The 25,475-nt window shown below is 39.8% G+C and overlaps 2 protein-coding genes and 1 long non-coding RNA gene across 9 annotated transcripts; 2 read left to right on the plus strand and 1 right to left on the minus strand.

Annotated features, from left to right (window-relative positions):
* The first annotated feature begins 1,623 nt into the window (after positions 1-1,623).
* Positions 1,624-21,382, plus strand: LOC109642603 (NACHT, LRR and PYD domains-containing protein 3-like). 2 transcript variants are annotated; one of them, XM_020107446.2, is made up of 14 exons: positions 1,624-1,680; positions 3,487-3,571; positions 4,153-4,266; positions 7,473-7,586; positions 8,744-8,822; positions 8,895-9,102; positions 9,183-10,968; positions 11,622-11,795; positions 16,470-16,643; positions 17,162-17,335; positions 17,627-17,800; positions 18,752-18,901; positions 19,019-19,065; positions 20,119-21,382. In XM_020107446.2, exons 2-14 carry the CDS (start codon positions 3,501-3,503, stop codon positions 20,664-20,666), a joined length of 3,813 nt encoding a protein of 1,270 aa, XP_019963005.2. In that variant the 5' UTR covers positions 1,624-1,680; positions 3,487-3,500; the 3' UTR covers positions 20,667-21,382. The 2 variants fall into 2 exon arrangements, with proteins under 2 accessions (XP_019963005.2, XP_069385639.1); XM_069529538.1 differs by lacking the exon at positions 1,624-1,680 and adding an exon at positions 2,706-2,833.
* Positions 21,361-23,275, minus strand: LOC138411084 (uncharacterized). The gene is made up of 2 exons (XR_011243730.1): positions 23,140-23,275; positions 21,361-22,602 (listed from the first exon to the last, which is right to left on the minus strand). It is a non-coding gene; the product is annotated as an uncharacterized lncRNA (long non-coding RNA).
* LOC109642601 (uncharacterized) lies at positions 22,989-25,404 on the plus strand. 6 transcript variants are annotated; one of them, XR_011243728.1, is made up of 3 exons: positions 22,989-23,096; positions 23,897-24,122; positions 24,924-25,404. XR_011243728.1 is itself a non-coding variant. In XM_069529628.1 (2 exons), the coding sequence occupies exon 2, from the start codon at positions 24,925-24,927 to the stop codon at positions 25,084-25,086; it is 162 nt and encodes a 53-aa protein (XP_069385729.1). In that variant the 5' UTR covers positions 23,981-24,122; position 24,924; the 3' UTR covers positions 25,087-25,404. The 6 variants fall into 6 exon arrangements, 2 of the variants coding, with proteins under 2 accessions (XP_069385729.1, XP_069385730.1); XR_011243727.1 differs by having other exon boundaries at positions 23,034-23,283; positions 24,912-25,404; XR_002203667.2 differs by lacking the exon at positions 22,989-23,096 and adding an exon at positions 23,145-23,283.
* The last annotated feature ends 71 nt before the right edge of the window (positions 25,405-25,475 follow it).

The following is a 25,475-nucleotide window of genomic DNA, read 5'->3' on the forward strand; positions in this document are numbered from 1 at the left end:
TAATGGATCATAGTCTTCTTCACATGTTGGTGAAACCAGTGGCTGCAGAACAGGACGCAGAAAAAGTGTAGACCTAGACTCACGGTTAGATCAGTTCTCCCAGATCACCCTTTCACAGTTATCTTCAATAGTCTCATCCTCTAAAACTTCAACCTGCTTGCTGGACCCCATCCCTACTCAGCTCTTTAAAGAGGCTTTCTTAGAAGTTGGCAGCACTGTATTGAATCTTATCAATAGCTCTTTATTAATTGGCTATGTACCACAGGCTTTTAAACTAGCAGTAATTAAGCCTCTGCTAAAGAAGCCTGGCTTAGATGCAGGTATTTTAGCAAATTACAGACCTAGTCAGCACTTTTAAAAGTTTCAAAACATATTCTCGTAGCCTCTGACCAGGGTCTTGTCTCCATGATGGTCATGTTAGATCTCAATGCTTCATTCGACACCATTGACCAGAACATTCTCCTTCACAGATAAGAGCAGGAGGTTGGGATTGGAGGGACAGCATTAAGCTGGTTCAGCTCTTATTTATCAAATAGATTCCACTTTGTTAGTGTTAATGATGAATACTCATCATACACTAAAGTTAATCATGGAGTCCCGGAAGGTTTGGTTCTTGGTCCAATACTCTTAAATTCATACATGTTACCATTAGGCAATATTAGAAAACATAACATTATTTTTCACTGTTATGCAGATACCCAGTTATATTTATCTATGAAGCCAGACAAACTGAACCATTTAATTCGATTTCAAAACTGTCTTAAAGACATCAAGGCCTGGATGACCCAGAATTTCTTATTGTTAAACACAGACAAAAGTGAGGTCATAAACCTGGGTCATAGGCATCTCAGAGAAACTCTGTCTAACCAGTCGGTGAACCTAGATGACATACGCCTTGTTCCGAACTCCACTGTGAAGAACCTAGAAGTTATCATTGATGAAGATCTATGACACTATATAACCCTAACCCTATATATAAATCTTTGTTTTTAAGTTAATATAATATCAAGTCTATATATATATATATATATATATATATATAAGAAACCCTAACAACGCCGTTAAGGCACATTATTATTTTTGTGGTAAAATCAAGCAGGATTGCGAAGTGTACACAAACATCTGAATGTTTCCCAGAACTTGAGCGTTGTCAAATCATCTCCACAGACCTGACCTGAGATTATTATGGTATGTGGCAGTAGCAGAGAGGAAAAAAAGAATATCACATGTTGTTTACGTGGGACGAAGAATAGGATGATTGTTCCTGGACATGTACTGCTCATGTATATTGTGATGGAGTGACAGATAACGACTGACCCCAAGTGACCCAGACTTAAATCCAACAGAGCGTCAGAGGATGTGAAGAGAAAAACCACAAAAATGCAGATGTGTACAGATGGAGAAGACGTAACCACGTAGACTGAGTCTGAAGATTATAGTTAATGATAATAATATGATGAAAATGATATAAGGTAGATATCATACTTTGTTATTCTGCACAGAATTGAGGCCACTTTAACCCAAGTCAAACAGTTAATTAGGTCTATATATTTTTACTGTTGATAAGAAGGACATCGGGTCAAAGGTTTGTTTGTTATACTGAATGGTTAAATATTAACGTCTGTCTTTAGTTTCTGTTTCTCATTGTGCCGCAGATTATTTTCTTCCTCCAAGCTTCAGGTAAATTTTACTCTCTTTTTTTGTTTCCACACAGTTTCTGTTCCATGTTGGTTTTAACAAACATCCCTGTAAACAATTGAAATGTGTTAAACTCCTCAGATCTTCAGGTTTTTAGCAGATGTTTTGAAATTTTGAAAACCTGTTTGTAGTAACAATCATCAGTGTGGGACGATTCATCAAAAAGTGATTTGCTGTCAAATCAACCCGACGACATGTGATTCCTTCATTCATGCATTCATTTCTTTTAATGCCGTGGAGGCATTTTCTTTGAAAGCTTCATGAGGTTCCTCCTCACAGCTCCGAACACCTTCAGCCTGAAGCCATTCACCTGCGTAGGTCCAAAACTGTAAATAGGGGAAACAGCAAGCTGTGAAGCAGTTATTAAAATTCATCAAACCTCCTGAAGTAAAAAAAAGTCAACCCTTGATACTGGTAATATTACAATGGTAACTTTATTTGTCCAATACCTTTAAAACAGGGTTTACAAAGTGATTTGACAGACAAAGCAGAACTAGGAAACTCATTCACTCAAATAGAAACAATTCATAAATAAAAGAATGAAAGAACAAATCACTTAAAACAAATAAAAAGAACAGGAACAATACAAATAAGATGATGACTTTAAATAAAAACAAGTAAATAGAAATAAAAAGCATAAATACAACATAAAAAGATTTTTAAAAAACGGACATTGCATAAAGACAAGACTGTAAAAATATGTTTTAAGCAAAAGAAGCTTGTTCAAAGCCAAGTGGTCCTGATGGTTAATCACAATTTAATATTTTTCATATTGAATTTCTTTTTACAGTAAAGCCCTGAAAAATGCAGTGAATTTATTCTATATTAAATAATAGAAAACAAACTCTCACCCTTTTAATTTGAACTATTATTATTTATTTGTTGTATTTATGACTCTCTTTATTCTTAACAATACTTGAGTTTATTTTGTCTCTTATCATTTAGTTCTCACAGTATCTTGATCTAACTGCAGCGTGTCATCTTTGTATGTACGTCACGGTTTTCAGGTTTGTCCGTGTAAGCGAAGGAGGTTTTTGATTGTATCTGATCCAGATACAAAACCTGAGAACGTTCTAGTTCGAAATAAGAACCTGGTTTTTTTGGACGCAGATTGTTTTAAACCTTCAGGCTTTAGGTAAATACATTTTCATATTTTCTTCTTTGTTTTATTTACTCTCTGTTCTGCAGGTTTTTAATAAAACTGGTTGAATCAGAGTTAATCCAGGTTGTAAAAAATTCACATTGTTTATTAAGTTGTTCATGAATCATTAATAGATGAAGGTTTCTATTATAATAGAGATCCAGGTCTGTTTAAATTAGGATTTGTATGAAAAGTAATCGTTATATTTATTAGTGATAATTTTGTTGAATCTTATTCAGTTTATAATGAAATCAGTAAAATACAAGTGTCAGAGAGAAGAGGCACTGAGTCCGTCTTCACTAATCTTTACAGGTGGTGGGTTTTGTGGTGGGTAGGTGATGTGCTCCCTCTAGTGGACACCCAGAATAATTTCAGTAGCTAACCTCAGACTATTTTATTTGTATAGCCTATATTCAAAAATCACAATTTATCTCATAAGGTTTTAACAAGGTGTGACATCCTCTGTTCTTAACCCTCAAAAAGAGTAAAGAAAAACTACCACGGACTACCCCAAGGAAGGACTAAGGGGTGAAATGGGATTGGGCCTTAGACTCATAGATAAACTGTAACCCTAACCCAGCAACAGTCTGAGCTTTGTATGTTTGTCATGTGAAGAATTAATGACTTGACACTTTGTTTGTGTGAAGGTGGAGATTCTGCAATGAGTTGCTGGGAGAAGGTGGAGGAGGGAACTCCTCCCTCTAAAACCTGCAGAGAGACTGAAGCTCACAGGTGAGAGGAGGATCTTAGACCCTGTTCACATCTGCTATAAAAATTCATGCTGAGTGATGTGGCACATTTGACATCTGGTCACTCTGACCAGCTAAAGACAATTTCGTCTTGTCTTCACGAAGAGAAATGACGTATGTTTGCATATTAAGCGTGAATGCTAATGGAGGGCCTGAGTGTCAATGACTAAACTCCACTGTTCATATCAACTGTAAAAAAAAGATATACAACATGACAGCTCCCTAAAGTGAAGCCAAAGCATCTCAATTCCCCCATAGTGGTTGACTGCAGTACAGATCATAATCTTCCATCCACCTCCATGTTAGCAGATGGGACATGAATGAATTGACAAAAAAATCAATGTACACATTTATTGATTTTCATTTATCAATATTCATTAATCGATAAAAGCAGGCGGAGGCCTCGTAATTTACAGCTGAGACTGACTCCTATTACTACTGCAAACACACACCAAGATATTTTAGCTTCATTTTTTAACATGGGAGATGCATCACTCATCTTTACATACAGTTTATGGTTCACAATAAGAATGATGTGTTGTGTTGTTTTATGTTGTGTTGTAGTGTGGAGCAGCACCAGAATTTGTTATTTGCTGAACAGGAATCCAGTTGTCACTCCATTACCCGATCCTTGGATCCACCATTAAATTTCACAGGACAATTTCCTTCAGAGACTCAGTAAGTTAACACAGTTAAAGTGACAACTTTATATTCTCTGCAAGTTTTACCAGTTTTTTACTGATATTTATCATTTGAAACAACATTCTTTGTTGCGTTTTTGTGGGGAGCAGGTAAGGGAGTGGGTGGACCCAAAAAGGCAGAACAAAAGGTTTCAACTGAAAGTGTCCTTTAATGAGGAAGGCAGGGAATAATAACAAAAATAACAAAGAACTCAAAAATGCTCTTTAGGCAAAAACAGGGGAGACACAAGTTAACACTAGAGACTTACTGGAAACAACAACGACACATGGACATGGAAACGGCATCTCACAACAAGAACTGACAAAGACATAGGGAAGCACAAAGACACACTGAACTAATGAGAAACTAGAGACAGGTGGCACAGGACACTCAGGTGAGCCTGACGAGGGCAGGAAGTCCAGGGGGAAACACACAAGGAGCAGAGACTACAAAATAAAACAGGAAACAGATGAATACACTGAGAGGGTCACTGAGAGGGACACAGAGTGGGACAGAGTGGGACACAGGGAGCAAACTTAAAACACAATTCCAAACATAATAAAACATAGTCCATGGTGGATCACTGTGGTAACCTGTACTGCAGTGTTCACCTGCTCCAGAGCGGACCAACTTTAGACGGCCAATCAGATTACAATAGATTGTATACTCTGCAGATGGTTGCACAGCGATGGTAAAAATAATAGCTGGAATATATTTTCTTGAAGCAATGACAATGTGGAACAGTTAACTTTGAATTCATTATCCATGGCACATTCACCACTTGTAATCAAGGCTGATGCAGTTTAGTTTATCTGAAAGATCGTCACATGAAACGACACAAGAAATTAAGCATCTTGTAAATTCATGCAGGACACGGTGTCATGTGCTCAGCTGTCATAAACTGTCAGCTACTGATAGGTTTATGGGTGCTCGTCAGTCACTAACCAAACACAGCATATTCTCTCAACAATGCGGTCTCTTTAAATACGACCTCATCCTCATTAATCCCTGCTTAGCTACACTGCCACTCATGCCCTGCTGTCAGTAACTTGTAAACTCGTGAAGCACGATTATGATTGCTAAAGCGTCATTTGGCATCGTCACTCTACTCACCTTCTCCACACTCATCATGCCTCATCTTGGGACAAACGAAGGATCCCTCATCGAAGAAAACCGCATCTTCAAACTCAGGATGATGACGAAGGGTCCGAAGGAAGAGCAGAGAGAGCTGCAATGTCCGCCGTTGTTCTCACCTAGCAGCAGAATATCCTCCATTTATTAAAAAACTGGCCAATGGATCTATAGCTGCAAAATCTCTGTCCCTCTTGATGCCAATCACAAATAACTTTTCCAGTTGCTGTCACAAACTTTCAAGAAGAGGATAAGGCTGCTTTTCCCCTGTCACTCCTCCCTCCACCATTAAGAAACCCACATCGAAGAAGAAGCACACTGTTGCAGACTCTGCTAAAGCCGGTGCGGCTGCTCAGGCTAGCATCCCTGCCAATCAACATTACGCTGCATAGAATTCTGGGAACTTCAGTTCCTACAACTTAACCGGGAGTCCCATTCTTCCCACCCACTGCTGTGGCGTCACCTCAGCGTCACAATGAAATCCTCACAGTTATTGTGGAGATGGCCACCCCAGGCCTGCATGCCCTCACTGCACACTCTTAAAAGATAAGTGGCTAATGTATCAGAGCTTGGCAAAGCTCTACAGAAGAACCCAAATCATTGTTTTGTTTGGTCAAGGTTTTCTGGCTGGTTCAAGAGTTGTGCCAATAGTATCCCATGCCTATAATAATCTCTTATCAGCTTTGGAAAAAAAAGGAACTTTTTAAGGAGATGGAGAAGAGCTGCATGAGGGACCCATCTGATGATTCTCCATTTCCCATATTATGCATAATTCCTATCAGCATAGCAACCTCAGAAATATGAGGGTAAACGTTAAATAAATAAATTGATAATAAATTAAAAAATGAATAAAATACATTTCATAATTGATCTGTTGGCCCTGTCATTACCATGCTGCTTCCAGCATAAATAGCCCAAATTGCAGTTCTTCTTATACTATGCAACTGTTAATAAAGCAACACCTTTTTGGTGTATGTCGTACAGCAGCCCCTGCATTTTCAGTATTCTTTCAGAAACCCTTGGTTGGATATTGCTCAATAATAATTGCAACTTGCATTTGTTATCCACCTACCCAACGATTTTCAAGAAGAAAATCGCTCCTCCCCCCAGGTCAGCAGCAGGCTTGCTATACTCATGTCACATAATAGTAGTATACCGTTTTGCAGAATGCATGCTTGCAGTCCTTAGCAAACAATTTTCAGGTCTGCAGCATGCTTGCTGCTACATATAGATATCATTATTTTAGCCAGGCATTAGGTTTCCATTGTTTTGGGGTTCTGCACATGTTCCCTGTTTTATCTTAGCATGCTGCTTGGTTAATCCAGGGAACATTCAAAGAATGGAGCCTTCAGAGCCAATCATAACTGTATTCCCATTGTGCAATAAATGGGTAAATAATGACAGTGTTATGATTGAAATATAATAAATCCAATGTAAATCTTCACAGCTCTCTGTCTACAGTCATACTGCCACACATTTTTAACAGGGGAGTGAGAAGTCCTCCAACCAGAAGGTTGGCAGTTTGATCCCCAGCCTTACCCAAGTGTCCTTGGGCAAGATGCTGAACCCCGAAGTGCCTCTCATAGAACAAAAAGTGCTGCTAATAGATGCACTGTATGAATGTGTGTGTGAATAGGTGAATGGAAAAATTTAATGTAAAGTGCTTTGAGTGGTCATCAAGACTAGAAAAGTGCTATATTAATACAAACCATTTACCATCTACCATTAGCTAACTGGTGTCCATTACTCTAATCAATCCTGACCACACCCATCCTAACGCAAACACTCACATTCTCTTTCTGATTGGTGCTCATCAGTCACGTGACTCGACTACCAGCAGCAAAAACAAAGCGCCGCTAACACTTCTTGTCAGTAACAGTTCCACCTTGTTGTCGCTCCAAGAAAAGAAATCCCTGCTCTTACTTTTCACCATCACTGTTCTCCAGAGGATTTTCTGCAACTAAGCAAACTGCATCGGAGACAACCTACTTCCTGTTTACATCACATAACAAGTGTACGTGTATTGTCACATGATTTGCATTTGTGTTGTGTTGTTTTATGTTGTTTTGTAGTGTGGAGCAAAACCAGAGTTTGCTCTATGCTGAACATGAATCCAGTTGTCACTCCATTACCCGATCTTTGGATCCACCATTAAATTTCACAAGACAATCTCCCTCAGAGACTCAGTAAGTTAACACAGTTAAAGTGGCATATATTATATATTCTCTGCAAGTTTTACCAGTTTTAGACTGATGTTTTTCATTTGAAACAACCTTTTTTTCACATGGCATATACATGACGAGTTTACATGAATGGTCATGTCATATAAGTTTCCTGATGTGTTTGTATGGACAAGGATTCTTACTGATATAGAGCCAAAATGCTTTTGTGGACAGAGATAGTTTTAGAAAAATCTGTTGTAAATTAAACATATTATTGTTGGTGTAGCCATAGATGTGCCAAAGCACAGTGACCAAAATGTCCTTTTCACAGTCCAGTTCAGAATCCTGAACCTCAACGTACTTCTTTCAGTATTTTTGACGTGGTGGACGGCGTGGTTTCTTTCAGACTTGAAGTATGAGATATCTTTTTTGTTGGGCAGCTTCTTAGACTGATTTAAATGGGGCCGAGCGTTAATGTCAAAACTGAGTCACAGAATCGTACTAATCCACAAAATGTATTTTATTTTACTTTTTAGTCCAGTGTGGTCTTTCCTTTTGAGAACAGGATTCATTAATTTCACTTTCAGATTTTGTTAAGTTTCCTCTCTAAACCCTACGTTCAGACTCAAATACCCCCAGAAGCAGTGTGAGGAGAGGAGCTAAAGCTGAAGTGTAAGAAATATGTTCATGCAACAAAATAGAGCAAATAAACTGTTTAAGCACAAGCAGAGCAAAAATGTAAGCAAAAGCAGGGGCTATTGTGAGAGTGCAGGGTTTTGAGCGAGCACATTGGAAGGTGAAAATCAATAAGTCAGATCAAATCAAATTTTATTTGTATAGCCCAAATTCACAAAACACATTTTGCCTCAGAGGGCTTTACAATCTGTACAGGTAGTGACGCCCTCTGTCCTTAGACCCTCGGTTCAAGTGAGGAAAAACTTGCCCACAAAAAAAACCCTTTTAACAGGAGAGAAGGTGGAAGAAACCTCAGGGAGAGACAGAGGAGGGATCCCTCTCCCAGGACAGATGGACGTGCAATGGATGTCACGTGTACAGAACTACGCAACAGAAACATATTGTGCGAAACATAAGTCCTGCTCTCGAACTGAAAGACCTTGGAATAAAGAGAGGAAAAAAACTCCTGCCTGGTTTTGGAGACATACTTTCTGTTATCTCCACAGAGATCTGCTGCAGTGGTCAGACGTTCTCTGGGATGAGTCCATGCAGCAGCATCCAAAAGACCTGGAATCCATATTTAAGGTGTGTGAATGCCCAACAAGTCTGACCTTATCAAATCAAACATGCCAAAAAAATGTAATATTTAATTTTCAGCATCTTGAGGAGAACATTTTCATGTTTGAGAAGAATGAGCTGAAGAAGTTCCAGAAGTTTCTGAGTCTAGATTACACAGAGCGGTCAGAGTTTGAGGAGGTGGTGGAAGATGAGGGGAGAAAGAACATCAGTGAAGCATTTCTGAAGATCACACAACACTTTCTAAGGAAAATGAAGCAGGAGGAGCTGGCTGACTGTTTGCAGAGCAGTAAGATTTTCTACACTTACTTTTCTCACATCTTCATTGACTTCCCACTCACGGTTTCTATTTGCTGTGTCTTGATACAGGAACTTCTCCTGCAGCTTGTCAACGTCAGCTCAAGTCTAATCTGAAGAAAAAGTTTGTGTTCGAAGGATTTCCTAAAGCAGGAAACCCAGTCTGTCTAAATCAGATCTACACAGAGCTCTACATCACAGAGGGAGAGACTGGAGAGGTCCAGTGGAAACATGAGGTCAGACAGATTGAAACAGCATCCTGGAAACCAGAAAGACCAGATACAAGGATCAGACATGAAGACATCTTTAAAACTTCACCTCGAGGAGACAAACCAATCAGGACAGTGATGACAAAGGGAGTGGCTGGCATTGGGAAAACAGTCTTAACACAGAAGTTCACTCTGGACTGGGCTGAGGGCAAAGCCAACCAGGACACACAGTTCACATTTCCATTTACTTTCAGAGAGCTGAATGTGCTGAAAGAGAGAAAGTACAGCTTGGTAGAACTCATCCATGACTTCTTCACTGAAACCAAAGAAGCAGGAATCCGGCGGTTTGAAGAGTTCCAGGTCGTCTTCATCCTCGACGGTCTGGACGAGTGTCGAATTCCTCTGGACTTCCACAACACCGAGATCCTGACCGACGTTACAGCGTCCAGCTCAGTGGATGTGCTGCTGACAAACCTCATCAGGGGGAAACTGCTGCCCTCCGCTCGCCTCTGGATAACCACACGACCTGCAGCAGCCAATCAGATCCCTCCTGAGTGCGTGGACCGGGTGACAGAGGTCAGAGGCTTCACTGACCCACAGAAGGAGGAGTACTTCAGGAAGAGGTTCAGAGATGAAGAACAGGCCAACACCATCATCTCTCACATCCAGAGGTCACGAAGCCTCCACATCATGTGCCACATCCCAGTCTTCTGCTGGATCACTGCTACAGTTCTGGAGGACGTGTTGAAGACCAGAGAGGGAGGAGAGCTGCCCAACACCCTGACGGAGATGTACATCTACTTCCTGGTGGTTCAATCCAAACAGAATAATCTCAAGTATTGTGGAAGAGCTGAACAAGATCCACATTGGAATGCAGGAAGTAAAAAGATAATTAAGTCTCTGGGAAAATTGGCTTTTGAGCAGCTGAAGAAAGGACATCTAATTTTCTATGAATCCGACCTGACAGAGTGTGACATTGATATCAGAGCAGCCTCAGTTTACTCAGGAGTGTTCACACAGATCTTTAAAGAGGAGAGAGGCCTGTACAAGGAAACAGTGTTCTGCTTCGTCCATCTGAGCGTTCAAGAGTTTCTAGCTGCTCTTTATGTCTATCAGACCTTGACCAACTCTGGTGTCGATCTCCTGTCAACCCCTCACTTGCATGAAAAATCAAAAAATAAAGTGACACTAACACATCTCTACTTGAGTGCTGTGGACAAGGCCTTACAAAGTCCTAATGGACATCTGGACTTGTTCCTCCGCTTCCTCCTGGGTCTTTCCCTGCAGACCAATCAAAGTCTTCTACGAGGCCTGCTGTCACAGGGAAGAGGAAGCTCACAGACCAATCAGGAAACAGTCCACTATATCAAGAAGAAGATCAGTGAGAATCTGTCTCCAGAGAAAAACATCAACCTGTTCCACTGTCTGAATGAACTGCAGGATCATTCTCTAGTGGAGGAGATCCAACAGTCCCTGAGATTAGAACGTCTCTCCACAGAGAAATTGTCTCCTACTCAGTGGTCAGCTCTGGTCTTCATTTTACTGTCATCAAGAAAGGATCTGGATGTGTTTGACCTGAAGAAATACTCATTTTCAAATAAGGCTCTTCTGAGGCTGCTGCCAGTGGTCAAAGTCTCCAACAAAGCTCAGTAAGTGCACAGAAAGCTGCAGATACTTACAGTACCATTCACATATGAGCCAGTGTTACTGGTACCTGGACTTCGGTCTGGGTACCTTTTTTTTGCTAGTTCACTCTGTCATTAAGTAAAACTTGATTTTTTTGTGTTCATCACCACTGCACTGGTTGCACAGTGAATATTGTAATATTTTTTAACATAAATATTGGAAAAGTACCTACATTTTGTTATACCTTGCAACACTAGCTTTGACCTCTGGCCAACTTCGCATTTCACATCACAAACATTGCAGCAACTTTTAAACCACAATTGCAATTACTTTTGGCTCACTATCATTCTAACTTACTGTGTAGACTTGTTAGCCTCTTCTACTTCAGCTTATAGGTGCAATACTGCAACCTAATCATCTGGAGTGTGGGGTTACTCTCTCAGATTCTGAAATTTGGTAGTTTAATTTAACACAAATCTGTTCTTATTACTACAAATGTAAATTTGCCCCTACCGTAATCCGAACAGTGAATACACTGTACAGTCTACACTGTACACTCAACTGTAGTAATAGTTTGCAGCTATCTATTGATTAAAAGAGGAGATTCCAAATGTGTGATTTTCTTTGTACTTTGAACAAATATACGTTTTTGTATTTTTAATGAATTCTCCTTCAGGTTGAGTGGATGTAAACTCTCACAGCAAAGTTGTGAGGCTTTGTCCTCAGTTCTCAGCTCTCAGTCCTCCAGTCTGACGGATCTGGACCTGAGTAACAACGAGCTGCAAGATTTAGGAGTGAAGCTGCTGTCGGCTGGACTGAGGAGTTCAGACTGTAAACTGGAGACTCTCAGGTCAGATAACACTGATGTTTTCATGTCACGCTGTGTTTTACCTCAGCTTTATCCAATGTTCTATGGTCAAGTTTTTGCTCTGAAACTTCCTCTTCCTCCTTTTCTCAAAACAAGAAACAAAAGCATTCAAGCCACACTCACAAACTTTGACTTGTCTTGCAAAATTAAAAATGGTATTAATAACGTTTTCCTCTTTAGTTAGAGACAGAGTAACACACAAAGCCAGCTAATGCAGAAACACTACAAATGCAAAACAGTGCACTTATTAAAGAAAATCTTACTGATCTTACAAAAAAATATTTTTATTGTAGTATATCTGAACATTCCTGCCTTTAATAGATCTAGTTAGAATAGATCCAATACATCCTATATCATCACATGGTGAGATTTTCTTGGTTATCAGGGTTTCTGGCATTCACCTTCTACCATAACACTGTGAAAAATGATTCTATAGGGTTTAGGAAGGGAGAGTATGCGGAAGGCAAACATTGAGAAAATGCAGGTTACTGATGAACCATTCACGTCTTCTTTATCCACAGTGAAAGCTCATGTTATCCCAAATGACAGCATCAATAGGAAGCTCTGCTCTTTTCTGAGCTAACCATCCTATAGACCTTCAGAAATATTGATGACGTTTAGTGTTGTATGGTCCTAAAGTAACATGCGTTCAATTATGAGTGGTTGTGATAACCTTTGTGTCTGTTTGTGTCAGTCTGGGTCAAAGTGCACCACACTAGTGCATACAGTATGTTAAGTCAATGAGAACATGTTTAGAGTTTGTAAAATGGGTGATTCAGATTCGCAAAGTGTATAACCAGATTAAATTTGTTTACAGTTTTTCACTACATGATTGATTTCGAAAAAGCTGTTTTGCCAGTTGACAGTATTGTTTACATATCATTACATCACATTTCTATGAGCTGTTCTTTTATCCAAAGCCACTTACAACAAATGTATCAACCATGAGGGAACAAACCCAGAACAACAAGAATCTAGTCAGTAAATTAGCTTTAAAAAATACAACTACAAAGTGCTACATGTAGGTGCTACTAAACTGCATTTCTTATTTTTTTTAATATAAACACCAGAGTTGACAATGGTTATTAGATGTAATCTTCTTACCAAGGTGTAGTTTGAAGAGATGTGTCTTAAGTCTGTGGCAGAAGATGTGTAGAGTTTCTGTCCTGTGGGGGGCTAAGGGATGGTTCAGGACCTTTTCCAGAACTATAGGCTTTATCAAAAAGGAACATTTTAAGTTTAACTTATGGTGTTAGACTCTAGAACCCAGAGTGGGAGCTGGTTCCACAGGATAGGAGCGTGGTAGCTGGAGGTTCTACCTCATTTTGGACCAATTGGAGACTTTTAACAGACTTCCTGGGACATCCTGATAATAAAGAGTTACAGTAATCTAGTCTAGAGGGAACAAATGCGTGGACTAGTTTTTCAGCGTCCTTCTGAGACAGGATGTTTTTAATTGTCTTAATATTGCACAGGTGGAAGAAAGCTGTCCTAGAGACTTGTTTCATGTGTTGGTCAAATGTCCTGGTCCAACATAACTCAAGGTTCCTCACAGTGGAGCTGGAGGACAAACCGACACCAAGGTGACTCTGTTCAGACAGTGATTCTCTGAGATGTTTAGGGTCAATTACAACGACCTCAGTCTGAATTAGAAGTAAGAAGTTCTGGCTCATCCAGGCCTCGATGTTCTGGAGACGTTCCTGAAGTTGAACTAAGTGATTAGATTCATCAGGCTTCAGAGAAATGTACAGCTGGGTGTCGTCTGTGTAACAATGGTAGTGTCTGTGGAGCTTTCTCATGATGTTGCCTAAGGGAGCATATATAAGGTGAAGAGTATCGGTCCAAGGACAGAACCTTGTGGAACTCCATGACTAACTTGCATGTGCATGGGGGGGGGGGGGGGGGGGGGGGTCATTGTTGACGTTAACAAATTGAAATCTATCTGATAAATATGATTTAAACCAGTCTGATGTTCCTCTGTTCCCTTCATGTTGTTCTAGTCTCTGTGATCTTATGATCTATGGTGTCAAACGCTGCATTAAGATCCAACAGGACGAGGACAGAGACAAGTCCATCATCTGAGGCCATGAAAGGGTCATGAGTGACTTTTAACAGCTGTCTCTGAGCTGTGATGGATTCTACATCCTGAATGAAAGTTTTCCAACAAACCGTTACTATCTGAGTCGTCACACAGCTGGTTAGCAACAGCTTTCTCTAGGATTTCAGAAATGAAGGTTTGATGTGGGTCTGTAATGAGCTCAGACCTCTGGATCAGGCTTTTTATCAGAGGTTTAATTACAGCTACTTTAAAAGCTTGTGGTACGTAGCAGGTTCACAAAGACATGTTAATCCGATTTAATATGGAACTGTCAATCATGGGGACACTTCCTTAAAAAGTCCAGTCGGGACAGAGTCTAAAAGACAAGTTGTTGGTTTACATGATGAAACTAATGAGGTCAGTTCAGAAGGTCAATAGAAGAGAAATGGTTCAAACATAAATCTGGTTCTATGGTTCCAGGACCAGACAATGTATCTGTGCTCTTCATGGGGAGGAGGTGGTGGATCTGATCCCTGATGGTTATAATTTGATTTGTGAAGAAGCTCATGAAGTCATTGCTTCTCAGAGTTAGAGGAATAGATGGGTCAGTGGAGCTGTGACTTTCTGTCAGCCTGGCTACAGAGCTGAAGAGGAACCTGGGCTGGTTCTGACTTTCTTCTATTAATAGTGAATAATAAGAGGTTCTGGCATTTCTGAGTGCTTTCTTGTGATTCATCAAGCTATCTTTCTAGCCAGGTGACAATCACATTGGCTGGTGGAACGCCACCTCCTCTCTAGCGTCTGTGATGTTTTAAAACACGTGTTTGAGAATTATACCACGGAGCTGATCTCCTCTAATTTACCTTCTTCTTTTTTAGCAGTCGACAGTGTCAAGGGTTGTTTTTAATGAGGCTGCTGTTCTATTAACTAAGTTATCAACTAATGTGGGAGTAAAGTTTTGATAACGTTCCTGTATTGTACTGACACATGGCTGAGAGGTAAGTGTAGAGGGAAGCAGTTCTTTACATGTGTTCACAGTTTTATCAGATAAACACGGACTATAATAGAATTTCTGTCCAGAACCAGTGTTTGCAACATCTACATGAATGTTGAAATCACCTACTATGATGATTTTATCTGTCCTAAGAACTAGTTCTGAAATTCAGATACAGACTCTAAGTAAGGGGCAGGAGGACGATATATGATAACCAGATGAATTGGTTTATGTGATTTCAAGTTTGGATGAATGAGGCTGATTATCAGATTTTCAAAGGAGTTCTAATTTTCATTTAAGCCTACATGTTCTCCATCTTGCAGCCAGGTTTCTGTTAAACATAATAGATCGATTTTATGATCAGTAATCAGATCTTTAATAAGTATCGATTTTGTATTGAGTGACCTGATATTTAATAAACTGCATTTTATAATTCTCTGTTTTGTTACTAGTATATTGGCTGTGTTACCTTTCGTTTTAATGTATTACTCCTCTCCTGTTTGCTTATGGTTTATAGTTTAAATAGAAGTGCAGAGAAGCGTGTAAGACTGCGACTCTGCCTCCTGGGCTCAATTCTGGATTGTCACGGTGTGGACTGTCTAACAAGAGTTGTCATGTTTCTAAATATGAGAGCTGCTCCATCCCAAGTGGGATGAATACAGTCTCTCCTGATCAGACCAGGTTTCCCCCAAAAAGTTTGCCAATTATCTTCGAAGCCCACGTTGTTATCTGGACACCACCTCGACAGCCAGCGGTGAAAGGATGACGTGCGGCTGTACATCACTGGAAACATTAGGCAGAGGTCCAGAGAAAATGACGGAGTCAGACATTGTCTTTGCATATGTGCACACCGAATCATTATTTTTGCTGCCAACGTGAATAACAATCTTAATGTACTTACGCTTACCCTTAGCCAGCAGTTTTAAATACAACTCTCTGTCGCCCGCTCTGGCCCCAGGAAAATATTTAACTGTGGTCACTGGTGTCGCTAACTTCACGTTTCTCAGAATAGAGTTGCCAATAACAACAGTTTGTTCCTCAGCGGGTGTGTCGCTGGGTGGGGAAAATTGAGACATGAACAGGTTGGTGGTGAACCGGAAGCTTCAGTTTAGGGCTAAGCTACGGTTAGTAGGGCTGTTCAAAAAACAACTGTGAATGTGACTCCAAATCCGCTTCAGTGAGTCAGATATTAGCAGAATAGGGAGAGACGAAGAAGAGAAGAGATCAATACTCACTGCAATTCGTCAGCACGTCAGAACTTCATTTCATTCACCTTGCCTGAGATGTAACAGGTATGCAGTGAGGAGGGACCACCCACCAGTTAATGTGGAGCTCCTTCCACCATTAAGGAGCCAGTCCTCAACACCTGGTGATGAAGATGATGTCTAATAACTAATTTTTTTAAATGTTGCACTTATATGGCACTTTGTAGTTTGTCTTTTTGAAGCAAATAAGTCAGAAAAGAAGAAGATGAATTAGGATATTAAAACAAACAGTATGTCGCCGTAATGCACCTTGGTGTTGGTTGTAACCGCTAATAAATAAAATGAAGAAGATGGTAAAGGGAGTTCCTCTCCTGAAAACAGAAAACATTTTTTGTTTTTTATGTTGTTTAATTTGTCAGGTTGAATCAAACCGGTGTCACAAAGAATTGTTGCACGGACTTGTCCTCAGTCATCAGCTCTCAGTCCTCCAGTCTGACAAATCTGGACCTGAGTAACAACAACCTGCAGGATTCTGGAGTGAACCTGCTGTCGGCTGGACTGAGGACTCTACACTGTAAACTGGAGACTCTCAGGTCAGGATTCATCTGTTCAGCTATACAACAAAAGTCTTAAAAACAAAATGTATTACATCCAGTCACTGATGGTCTTTATATACAGTCAGTGATTGTCTTCATATACAGTCAGTGATAGTCTTTATATACAGTCACTGATGGTCTTTATATACGGTCACTGATCATCTTTATATACAGTCAGTGATCGTCTTTATATACAGTCAGTGATTGTCTTCATATACAGTCACTGATGGTCTTTATATACAGTCACTGATGGTCTTTATATACGGTCACTGATCATCTTTATATACAGTCAGTGATCGTCTTTATATACAGTCAGTGATCATCTTTATATACAGTCACTGATGGTCTTTATATACAGTCAGTGATGGTCTTTATATACAGTCAGTGATGGTCTTTATATACAGTCAGTGATCGTCTTTATATACAGTCACTGATGGTCTTTATATACAGTCAGTGATCATCTTTATATACAGTCACTGATGGTCTTTATTTAAAGTGTATCTCTCTTCCTTCAGGTTAAGTGGATGTAAACTCTCACAGAGAAGCTGTGAAGCTCTGTCCTCAGTTCTCAGCTCTCAGTCCTCCAGTCTGACAAATCTGGACCTGAGTAACAACGACCTGCAGGATTCAGGAGTGAACCTCCTGTCGGCTGGACTGAGGAGTCCACACTGCAAACTTGAGACACTCAGGTCAGATCACACGGTTTTTGTTTTTCCTCTGTTTTTGTAACACTGAGTTTATTTGCCCCTCCATGGATAAAAAACAACATTTTTCCATGACAACTTCAGTGTGATACTGGAATCAGTGTGATTTTGGTTTCTAAAGGCCTGACTCACAAATATGCAAACCTTTACTGAAACATATAAAATATATTTGCATGTATTGTTGACAGGTTGCAGCCAGGTTTCTGTTAAACATAATAGATCGATTTGATGATCAGTAATCAGATCTTTAATAAGTATTGATTTTATTTACATCAGGTTGAGTCGAACCATGTTGACGGAGGAATGCTGTGAAGCTCTGTCCTCAGTCATCAGCTCTCAGTCCTCCAGTCTGACAGATCTGGACCTGAGTAACAACGACCTGCAGGATTCCGGAGTGAACCTCCTGTCGGTTGGACTGAGGAGTCCTGACTGCAAACTGGTGACTGTCAGGTCAGGATTTGTCTATATAACAAAAATCTTAAAAACTGAATGGTAAACAAAAATGATCGCCTTATACAGTCACTCTCAGATCAGGATTCTGCTGCTGTAAAACCTCAGTGAAAATTATCATCATCTTTTAGGATAAATCTACTAAAATACAATATTATATATGTATATATATCATACCAACCATCAATCAGAAAATACATTTCATTGTTAATATGTAAATTCATTCAGATTGAGGCATTATTAAATTCTTCTAAATCATTAATGGAATTATTACATCTTTATAAATCTAAATGATCAACTGAAGTCCAGCTGAGTTGCATTGCAGATGTGTTTTTCTTAGCTCCTTGCTTTTTGCTCTTTTCTTTATTCCCTTTTTCTTTCTAATTGATCTATTTTAAGGAGAGAAAACCTCTGCTCATAACCAACAGAATTTAAATTTTCACTTTTGGATTGAGTTGAGACAAGACTGTTTGGAGTTTTGAATTTCCCTCCGGGGATTAATAAGGTATTTCTGATTCTGATTCTGATGTAAACTGCTGCAGGAGCTTGTGTGAACGTGGCTCCAGAGAATATCAGAAACATGTAGGCTAAAAACATGGGTAAATGATGTTGTTTTCAGTTGAATTTAAATGTTGGGGCTTATGGACACTTGGATGGCAACACAGGAGCAGTATGGAGGCATGTTATGTTTTTTCTGTTGTTTTATTACACCTGAAGAATCTGTCACATTTACTTCAATTGTATAGAATTTGGCCCCCGGCCCCCCAGTCGTTGAGACAGATGCTGCAGCAATGGACAGTCTTGTTTTCTCAAGATTAGAGCAAGTAAATTAACCCTAACCTTTTGTGTGTGTGTGTGTGTGTGTGTGTGTGTGTGTGTGTCTGTGTGTGTGTGTCTGTGTGTGTGTGTGTGTGTGTGTGTGTGTGTGTGTGCGTGCGTGTGTGTGTCCAGGCTCTCAGGATGTATGGTCACAGAGGCAGGTTGTGTCTTTCTGGTCTCAGCTCTCACCTCTAACCCGTCTCACCTGAAGGATCTGGACCTGATGTACAATCATCCAGGAGCCTCAGTGGAGTGGCTGTCTGCTGGACTGGACACTGTTAGGTACCAACGCACAACAAGATCTCATACACTGTGTCTGTGTCACAATGACAAACTGAGATGACAGTGAATATAGTGGCTGAAGTTTCCTTATGATTTATTCTATGTTTCCTTTTTCAGGCTGGAATGTGGTGGAGAGCAGAGGATGAAACCTGGTCTGAGGAAATGTGAGTGTGTGTCTTCACTTTCAGAAAATCTGAGTTCACTGAAATCATTTGTGAATTTCACTTGCCAAATCATCTTTATCGCCCCCTGGTGGCTGCAATATAGGGTACAAACCCACTTCCCTTTGTTCCTTGTTTCTCTATAGTGAGACATGATCCCTGTTGTTTCTCCTGATTGGTCCCACTCACAGATCCTTGACACTGAGATTAATTATAATAATAACCACTAAGTTTAATTCTGAACTGATGTGTTTCCTGTGTTAACATCTAACTTCCATCATTTAGACCTTCTCCTTCCAGCAGTTCTTCAATAATCTCCCATTCGCATATGTTCTTACCTGCTGTGAGCAGGAGACTCTCCAAGTTGGCTTTGGCGATCCTGAGGCACAAGGGAAAATAGCATTAGTAAGATCCACTAGAAATTCCAATGAGTCTCACTCACACAATTTTCTAGGACCACCTTCTTAACGTAACATCTAAAAAATGTCCTGTCTCAAAAAGATGCAGAGAAACTAGTCCAGGTCATTGATACATCCAGACTTTATTATTGTAATTGCTTATTATCAGGCTCCAGCAGCGAGTCGTTAAAGACTCTGCAGTTTGTCAAAAATGCTGCAGCACGTGTCCTGACAAGAACCAGGAAAAAAGACCACATGTCTCCTGGCTTCAGGTTTAATCAATAATAGAATTTAGAATTCTCCTCCTCATCTTAATTAATAATATAGCACCATCATACCTTAAAGAGCTCATAGTCCCATATCCCACACATGGAGCTTCTCTTTCCTCTTCTTCCTCCTTATCACATTAAATAAATGAATGTCTCATCAATACATGAGAGAGCATACCACTGAACTGACTGAACAATGTGGCGATGAGTGGAGAGAGGACTGGGGTTCTTGTGGAGCTGCTGTTTAGGAGATTGCAACCAGGTGTGGAACTCACACCAGTTGCCAGGAGTAGAGACTATCAGAGCAAGCCTTCGTCTTAACCCCCCATCTGTGGTATAAATGTTATATACAGTTAAACACTTCACTGTGCTTTTGTTCTCTTCACCAGACGCCTTTGATCTTACTCTCGACACAAACACAGTTCACAGAAAACTCAAAGTGTCTGACGACAACAGGATGATGACGTCAGTGATGGAGGAGCAGTTGTATCCTGATCACCCGGAGAGATTTGACTCGTGGCCTCAGCTGCTGTGTAACAATGCTCTGACTGGTCGGTGTTACTGGGAGGTGGAGTGGAAGGGCAGAGTAAACATTGCAGTTACCTACAGAGGGATAAAAAGGAAAGGGGAAGGAAGCAACTCCTGGTTTGGACGAAACTACCAGTCCTGGAGTCTGATCTGCTCCGATGTCGACGGTTACTCTGTGTGGCACGATCAGAGACGACAGGTCTGTCGTTACCCATCCTCGTCCTCCATCTCTCACAGAGTTGCAGTGTATGTGGACTATCCCACTGGAACTCTTTCCTTCTACAGCGTCTCCTCTGAGAATTTGATCCACCTCCACACCTACAACATCACGTTCACCGAACCGGTCTACCCCGGGTTTGGGTTTGCGTACCAATGGCCGGGTTCATCAGTGTCCCTATGTTCACTGTAGGATGCTTCTCATAAACATAATACACAAAAACACATACAATTCTTCTCACAGCCATTCCCCCACTTCTATAAACAAGTGAGTGGTTTTAATTTTATATGATTATAATCAATTTATTTCTCATAAAGATGACGTTTAAATACTTTAGTTTTTTATAAACTGTAAATAAACTGGATGACATGACAGCTCCCAAAAGTGGAGCCAAATCATCTTGAATGCCTGTCTTCCTCCATGTTAGCAGATGGAACATAGACCTAAACACTCAAAGTAGACGTTAAATAAATGTTTGTCAAAGATGTTTTTGTGTTTTCAGGTCCTTCTCATCTCTCTGATGTTTGTTCAAGTGTTTTTGATCAGTTTGGTTTAATTAGTTATTTGATGACTCTGACTGCAAATTACATCATCATCATCATGAAATGGCAGCCTTTGTATGCAAGATATTTTGCCTTAATCCTGGAGGAAATGGAGGCATGTTGTCATCTTTATGTATATAATGTAAAATTGCAGTTAAAAATATAAATAAATAAGAAAATATGGGCACGGTATATGACCTATAATTGCCTTTCAAAATAAAACAATAAGCTAAATAAAACAATAAGCTATCAAGTTACTGTTGTTTTTGATGACTGACCATCACTGGTTCCTATGGGACCAACCAACCGTCACAGGCGAGAGTTAAACATGAACACAACAGGTCTCTGAATAACCATTTGAACAACCATGTTTTTAATTTTGCTTCTGCACATTGTACCTTTATATCAATAACCTTTTTAACATACAGCCCCTGAGTGAACAGCATCTGCACAAATGATCATTTTACTATTATCACCAAGCAATAAAAACATTTAAGTTGATGGACGAAGGAGAGTAGACACACACTGTTTCTGTTACACACACAAACTGAAGACAGAACTGAGACTTCCTGTTCTGTCTTTAAGTCTTTTAATTAAGACAATAGTTTTTGTTCATAATGACATTTATTTTTGAGCACTGCCTGGTATTCAGAGGTGTTTCTAATCCATCCTCTCACCTCTCAATTTGATGCAATAAAAACATCAATCAATTGAAACATTTCTAACTTCAGTCAAACATAAACGGATACATATTAATGTTATAGCCAATCCTTTTGTATTAAGATCCATACATTTACCATTTACATACTATTCACTCTAACCAATGCTGTTATTACTCTACTATTTCTCTGACGTACTGATGTAACTAAAATAAAACTGAATGACAGATTGTGTCGTAGTGACTCTGTTCCAGTTCCATGTTAAGTCTGCGTGCTCTCTGCAAATCAGGATAGCGCATGTAGCAAGGTCCATTTGAACGCTCCTGATTGGAGGGGGTACGTGTACTGGCAGGAATTGTTTTCCAGCTGAGTTAGGGTTCTGCATTAAGTTTCAGAGAGTTCGCTACGAGCAAATCTAGCCTTGAAGTTGTGACCTGGTAAATTAACAATAAATAACTAATGACATTAACAATAACTATCAATAATTCAATTCAAGTTTATTTGTAGAGCGGCAATTCATAATATACATTATTTCAAGGCTCTTTACAGAGAAGGTCAAGACCTTCAAATGCTATTTCATATAGAGAAACCAACAGTTGAACAATGAGCAGCACTGTGAGACTGTGGAGGAGAAACTCCCTCGTTAACAGAGAGAAACCTCAAGAACCAGACTCAGTGTGGAGACATCTGCCTCCACCAGGGGAGGAGAGAGACATGGGGGGGGGGGGGACACTTGAGCACCATCAGGTATCAGCTCTGACTAGCTCTAATGAAAACAATAACAGTGTTATTATTAGTAATTAATAATTGTTGTTAATAATAACAACAATAACAATTTAAAAAATAGTTGTCCTGCATTTCTGGAGTCAGAGATACCTGCAATGAGAGAGAGAGAAAGAGAGAGCGAGAGAGAGAGAGAGAGAGGGACTATGGAAGGAAAAAGACACATAGTTAGTGACATGTAGTAAAATAAATAATTAACTCTCAACAATAACTAAACCCAAAAATAACCAACCCTCACGATAACTAACAATAATTAACCCTAAGCCCTCGGACAGACTTCCCTCAGTTAGCTTCACCTGGACAAAGTCTCCTCTCAGAACTTATGAAGACTAAATTGAAATTTATTTATTGACTTATTCACTTTTCTTTTTTTCTTTTTCTATTAAAATTATTTTTATGTAATTTAATTTGTGCATTGTTATATGCTTGTTTTTGTCATGATTTCAATGCCTTTATATTTGAACTATTCAAGTTTTTAATAAATATAAGAAATAAAAAGTTTCACTTGCAGCCTGGAAGACTAAATGCTTCCTGTTTGTGGACGTCACGTGGCTAATGCAGGCCCCTAAACTGCTGCCTGACTGAAAAGCCTATTTTTAAATCACATTGAATTAGTCTTTGGAGCTTTTATAAAGATGGTGAGTGAATTAAATGATGATTTTTAAAAAGACACATGTTTACATTCTCTCAGCTCCTGCTTTTAGACCAGCTCGTCTTCCGGGTCAGTGTCGGTCTGTTCCGGGTCTGTTCCCGGTCTGTTCCCCGTCAGTGTCGGCGGCTCGGTCCTGCGCTTCGTCCATGGTCGGTGCCGGTGAATCTGTGAAGGTTAGGGGCTCAGTTACAGCAGCTGAGTACCATGTACCTGCTAGCTCTGTTAGCATGCTAGCTCTGTCAGTGCGGTAGCACGTGAGTTCTGTTAGCACATTAGTTATCTTTGTGTGCTAGCTCATTTAGTATGTTAGCTCTGCTAGCACGTTAGTTCTGTTAGCATGCTAGCTCTTTAAGTATGTCAGCTCTGTTAGCATGTTAGCTAAGAGTCATTGACAACATGATGTATCCGTTCAAAGATTAACGTAGAAAACTGCTGACAGGGTTAGGGTTAGTTACTCTTGAATATAGAATTATAAGTAGTTACAGAGTAAACTAATTATTTATCAGAATTGTTCTGATGAATTAACAGTTTTAATAATTTCACTGCTGAGCCTCATTTCAACATCGAAAGATAAATTATAAATATAAGCAACCAACATGAAAGCAGATAATAATAATAAAGTATTCTAAAGAAAATCTAAAAGTAGGTTATCTAGAGAAATCTAGTGAACTCATCAGTTTTAAGTAAAAAAGTTTGAGTAAATAAGTGAATGAAGGAACCTGAGGATAGAATTGTATCTACTGTGTTGTGTGTGGACGAAGAGCTGATCTTCATCTTCATCATCAGGTTGGAGCCGCTCAGTCATGGGCCTGAAACAGTTCTGGCAGAACTACAAAGTTTTGATCGTGATGGGCCCGAGCCTGGGTCTCATCCACTGGGGCTGGTTCAACCTGAAGTCGAGTTCAGCGCTGCGTTCGGCCAGAGACGAGTTCATTCCCGAGCCCGGCATCGTGACCTACGTTTTAAACTCATCAGCTCCCCCTGCTGCCAAGACCAAGTAAAACAGACTAAGGTACAAAATGACTCTCACCTGTTATCAATTTAAAGCAACACTGTGTTACTGTTACTGATCAACAGCGCCCCCTGCAGCCCCGCATGGTTAACTCTGCTGGTCTCTGTGAAATGTTCTCATGTGTAGAAAAAAACAAAGTGTCTCAACGTGTTGAGTTCTGTGTCGTCCCACTGGATATTACCCATGATCCTCTGCTTCCTGACCCAGCAGAGCTGCTGCTGTAACTAATCCACCAAACTGTTCAGAGTTCTTCATGTTTTAAAGTTTCCTGCTGAACATTGGACGTAAACTCTGGTTGTTAATAACTTCTCAGTGTTTTGAACTGATCTTTTTTTAAAAGATCTGAGACAAACTGCAATTTGTAAATATGAGACCAAAAAAATTTGATTGATTAATTATCCATGTTCAAATTCACTCAACTATCCCACTGATGATTTAAGGTAAAAAATGTATAAATAAAGTTCATTTAAAAACTGCAGCTGAGTGAAGTTGGAGCTGTAGTTCCCCAAAGAGGCCACTAGAGGCTGCTGCAAGGAAACTGTCACCGCTGCTCAGTTTTTACAGCTTTGGTAAACAGACACACACTCACTCGTTTACTTATTGAACTCTAGATGTATTTAATCTTTCAGATATTTTTCCTTGTGGTTTAAAAACACTTTACACAATAACAGACATGAAGTGATTCATTTTGTAAAATGGATTCCAGTATCGTAGTACTCCAAGTCTAGTATTAGTAGAATGTATTTGGTCAGCTTTACACAATATTAACATTACCCAGTGTTAACACAGTGTTGTTGTCAGGATGAAGCCTCGGAGCTGGATCAGGAGGAACTGGCTGTGGGCGGCCGGAGGTGCCTTCCTCGCTGTCCACTTGGCCACCTGGCTCATGCAGCGAGCCATGAGGAGCGCGGTTCGCTCCGAGGCGGCGCTTAGACACAAAGCTGTCGAGGAGAAACTGGACTGATGGCCAATCAGGAGGACTATTGATTGATCGATTATGGGTCATAGATAAATAAAATACTTTTTGTTTCCTCTGAGATTCAATGATTGGTTAGTGATTGAGTTGTAATTGACAGTAAATACACCAATCAGTCAAACCAATAACATTATCTGAGTAACCATATACAATCAAAGATCCTTGTTTTCTTCATGAATATTTCAATGGTTTCATGTTTGTTTTTTTTGCCAGTTGAAAGGAAATAATGTTGGAGATGAGCAGCTGTTATAAGTGATAATATTCGTTATATTTATTCATTAAAAAATATCAGTTTCACAATGAAAACCAATCTGAACTTTTCTGTATTTAATTAATTCTCTTAAATAATCACTGCAGGTTGTTTTATTCTCATTAGT

The sequence above is a fragment of the Paralichthys olivaceus genome, chromosome 8 (assembly GCF_024713975.1).
Source record: "Paralichthys olivaceus isolate ysfri-2021 chromosome 8, ASM2471397v2, whole genome shotgun sequence".
NCBI lineage: Eukaryota > Metazoa > Chordata > Actinopteri > Pleuronectiformes > Paralichthyidae > Paralichthys > Paralichthys olivaceus.

Bases quoted from the DNA above. Each gene is read 5' to 3' on its own strand.
- LOC109642603 (XM_020107446.2), top strand. From the start codon at position 3,501: ATGAGTTGCTGGGAGAAGGTGGAGGAGGGAACTCCTCCCTCTAAAACC. The intron at 3,572-4,152 runs GTGAGAGGAGGA...GTTGTGTTGTAG, and splicing joins AGAGAGACTGAAGCTCACAG to TGTGGAGCAGCACCAGAATT. The intron at 10,969-11,621 runs GTAAGTGCACAG...ATTCTCCTTCAG, and splicing joins AAAGTCTCCAACAAAGCTCA to GTTGAGTGGATGTAAACTCT.
- LOC109642601 (XM_069529628.1), top strand. From the start codon at position 24,925: ATGAAGCCTCGGAGCTGGATCAGGAGGAACTGGCTGTGGGCGGCCGGA.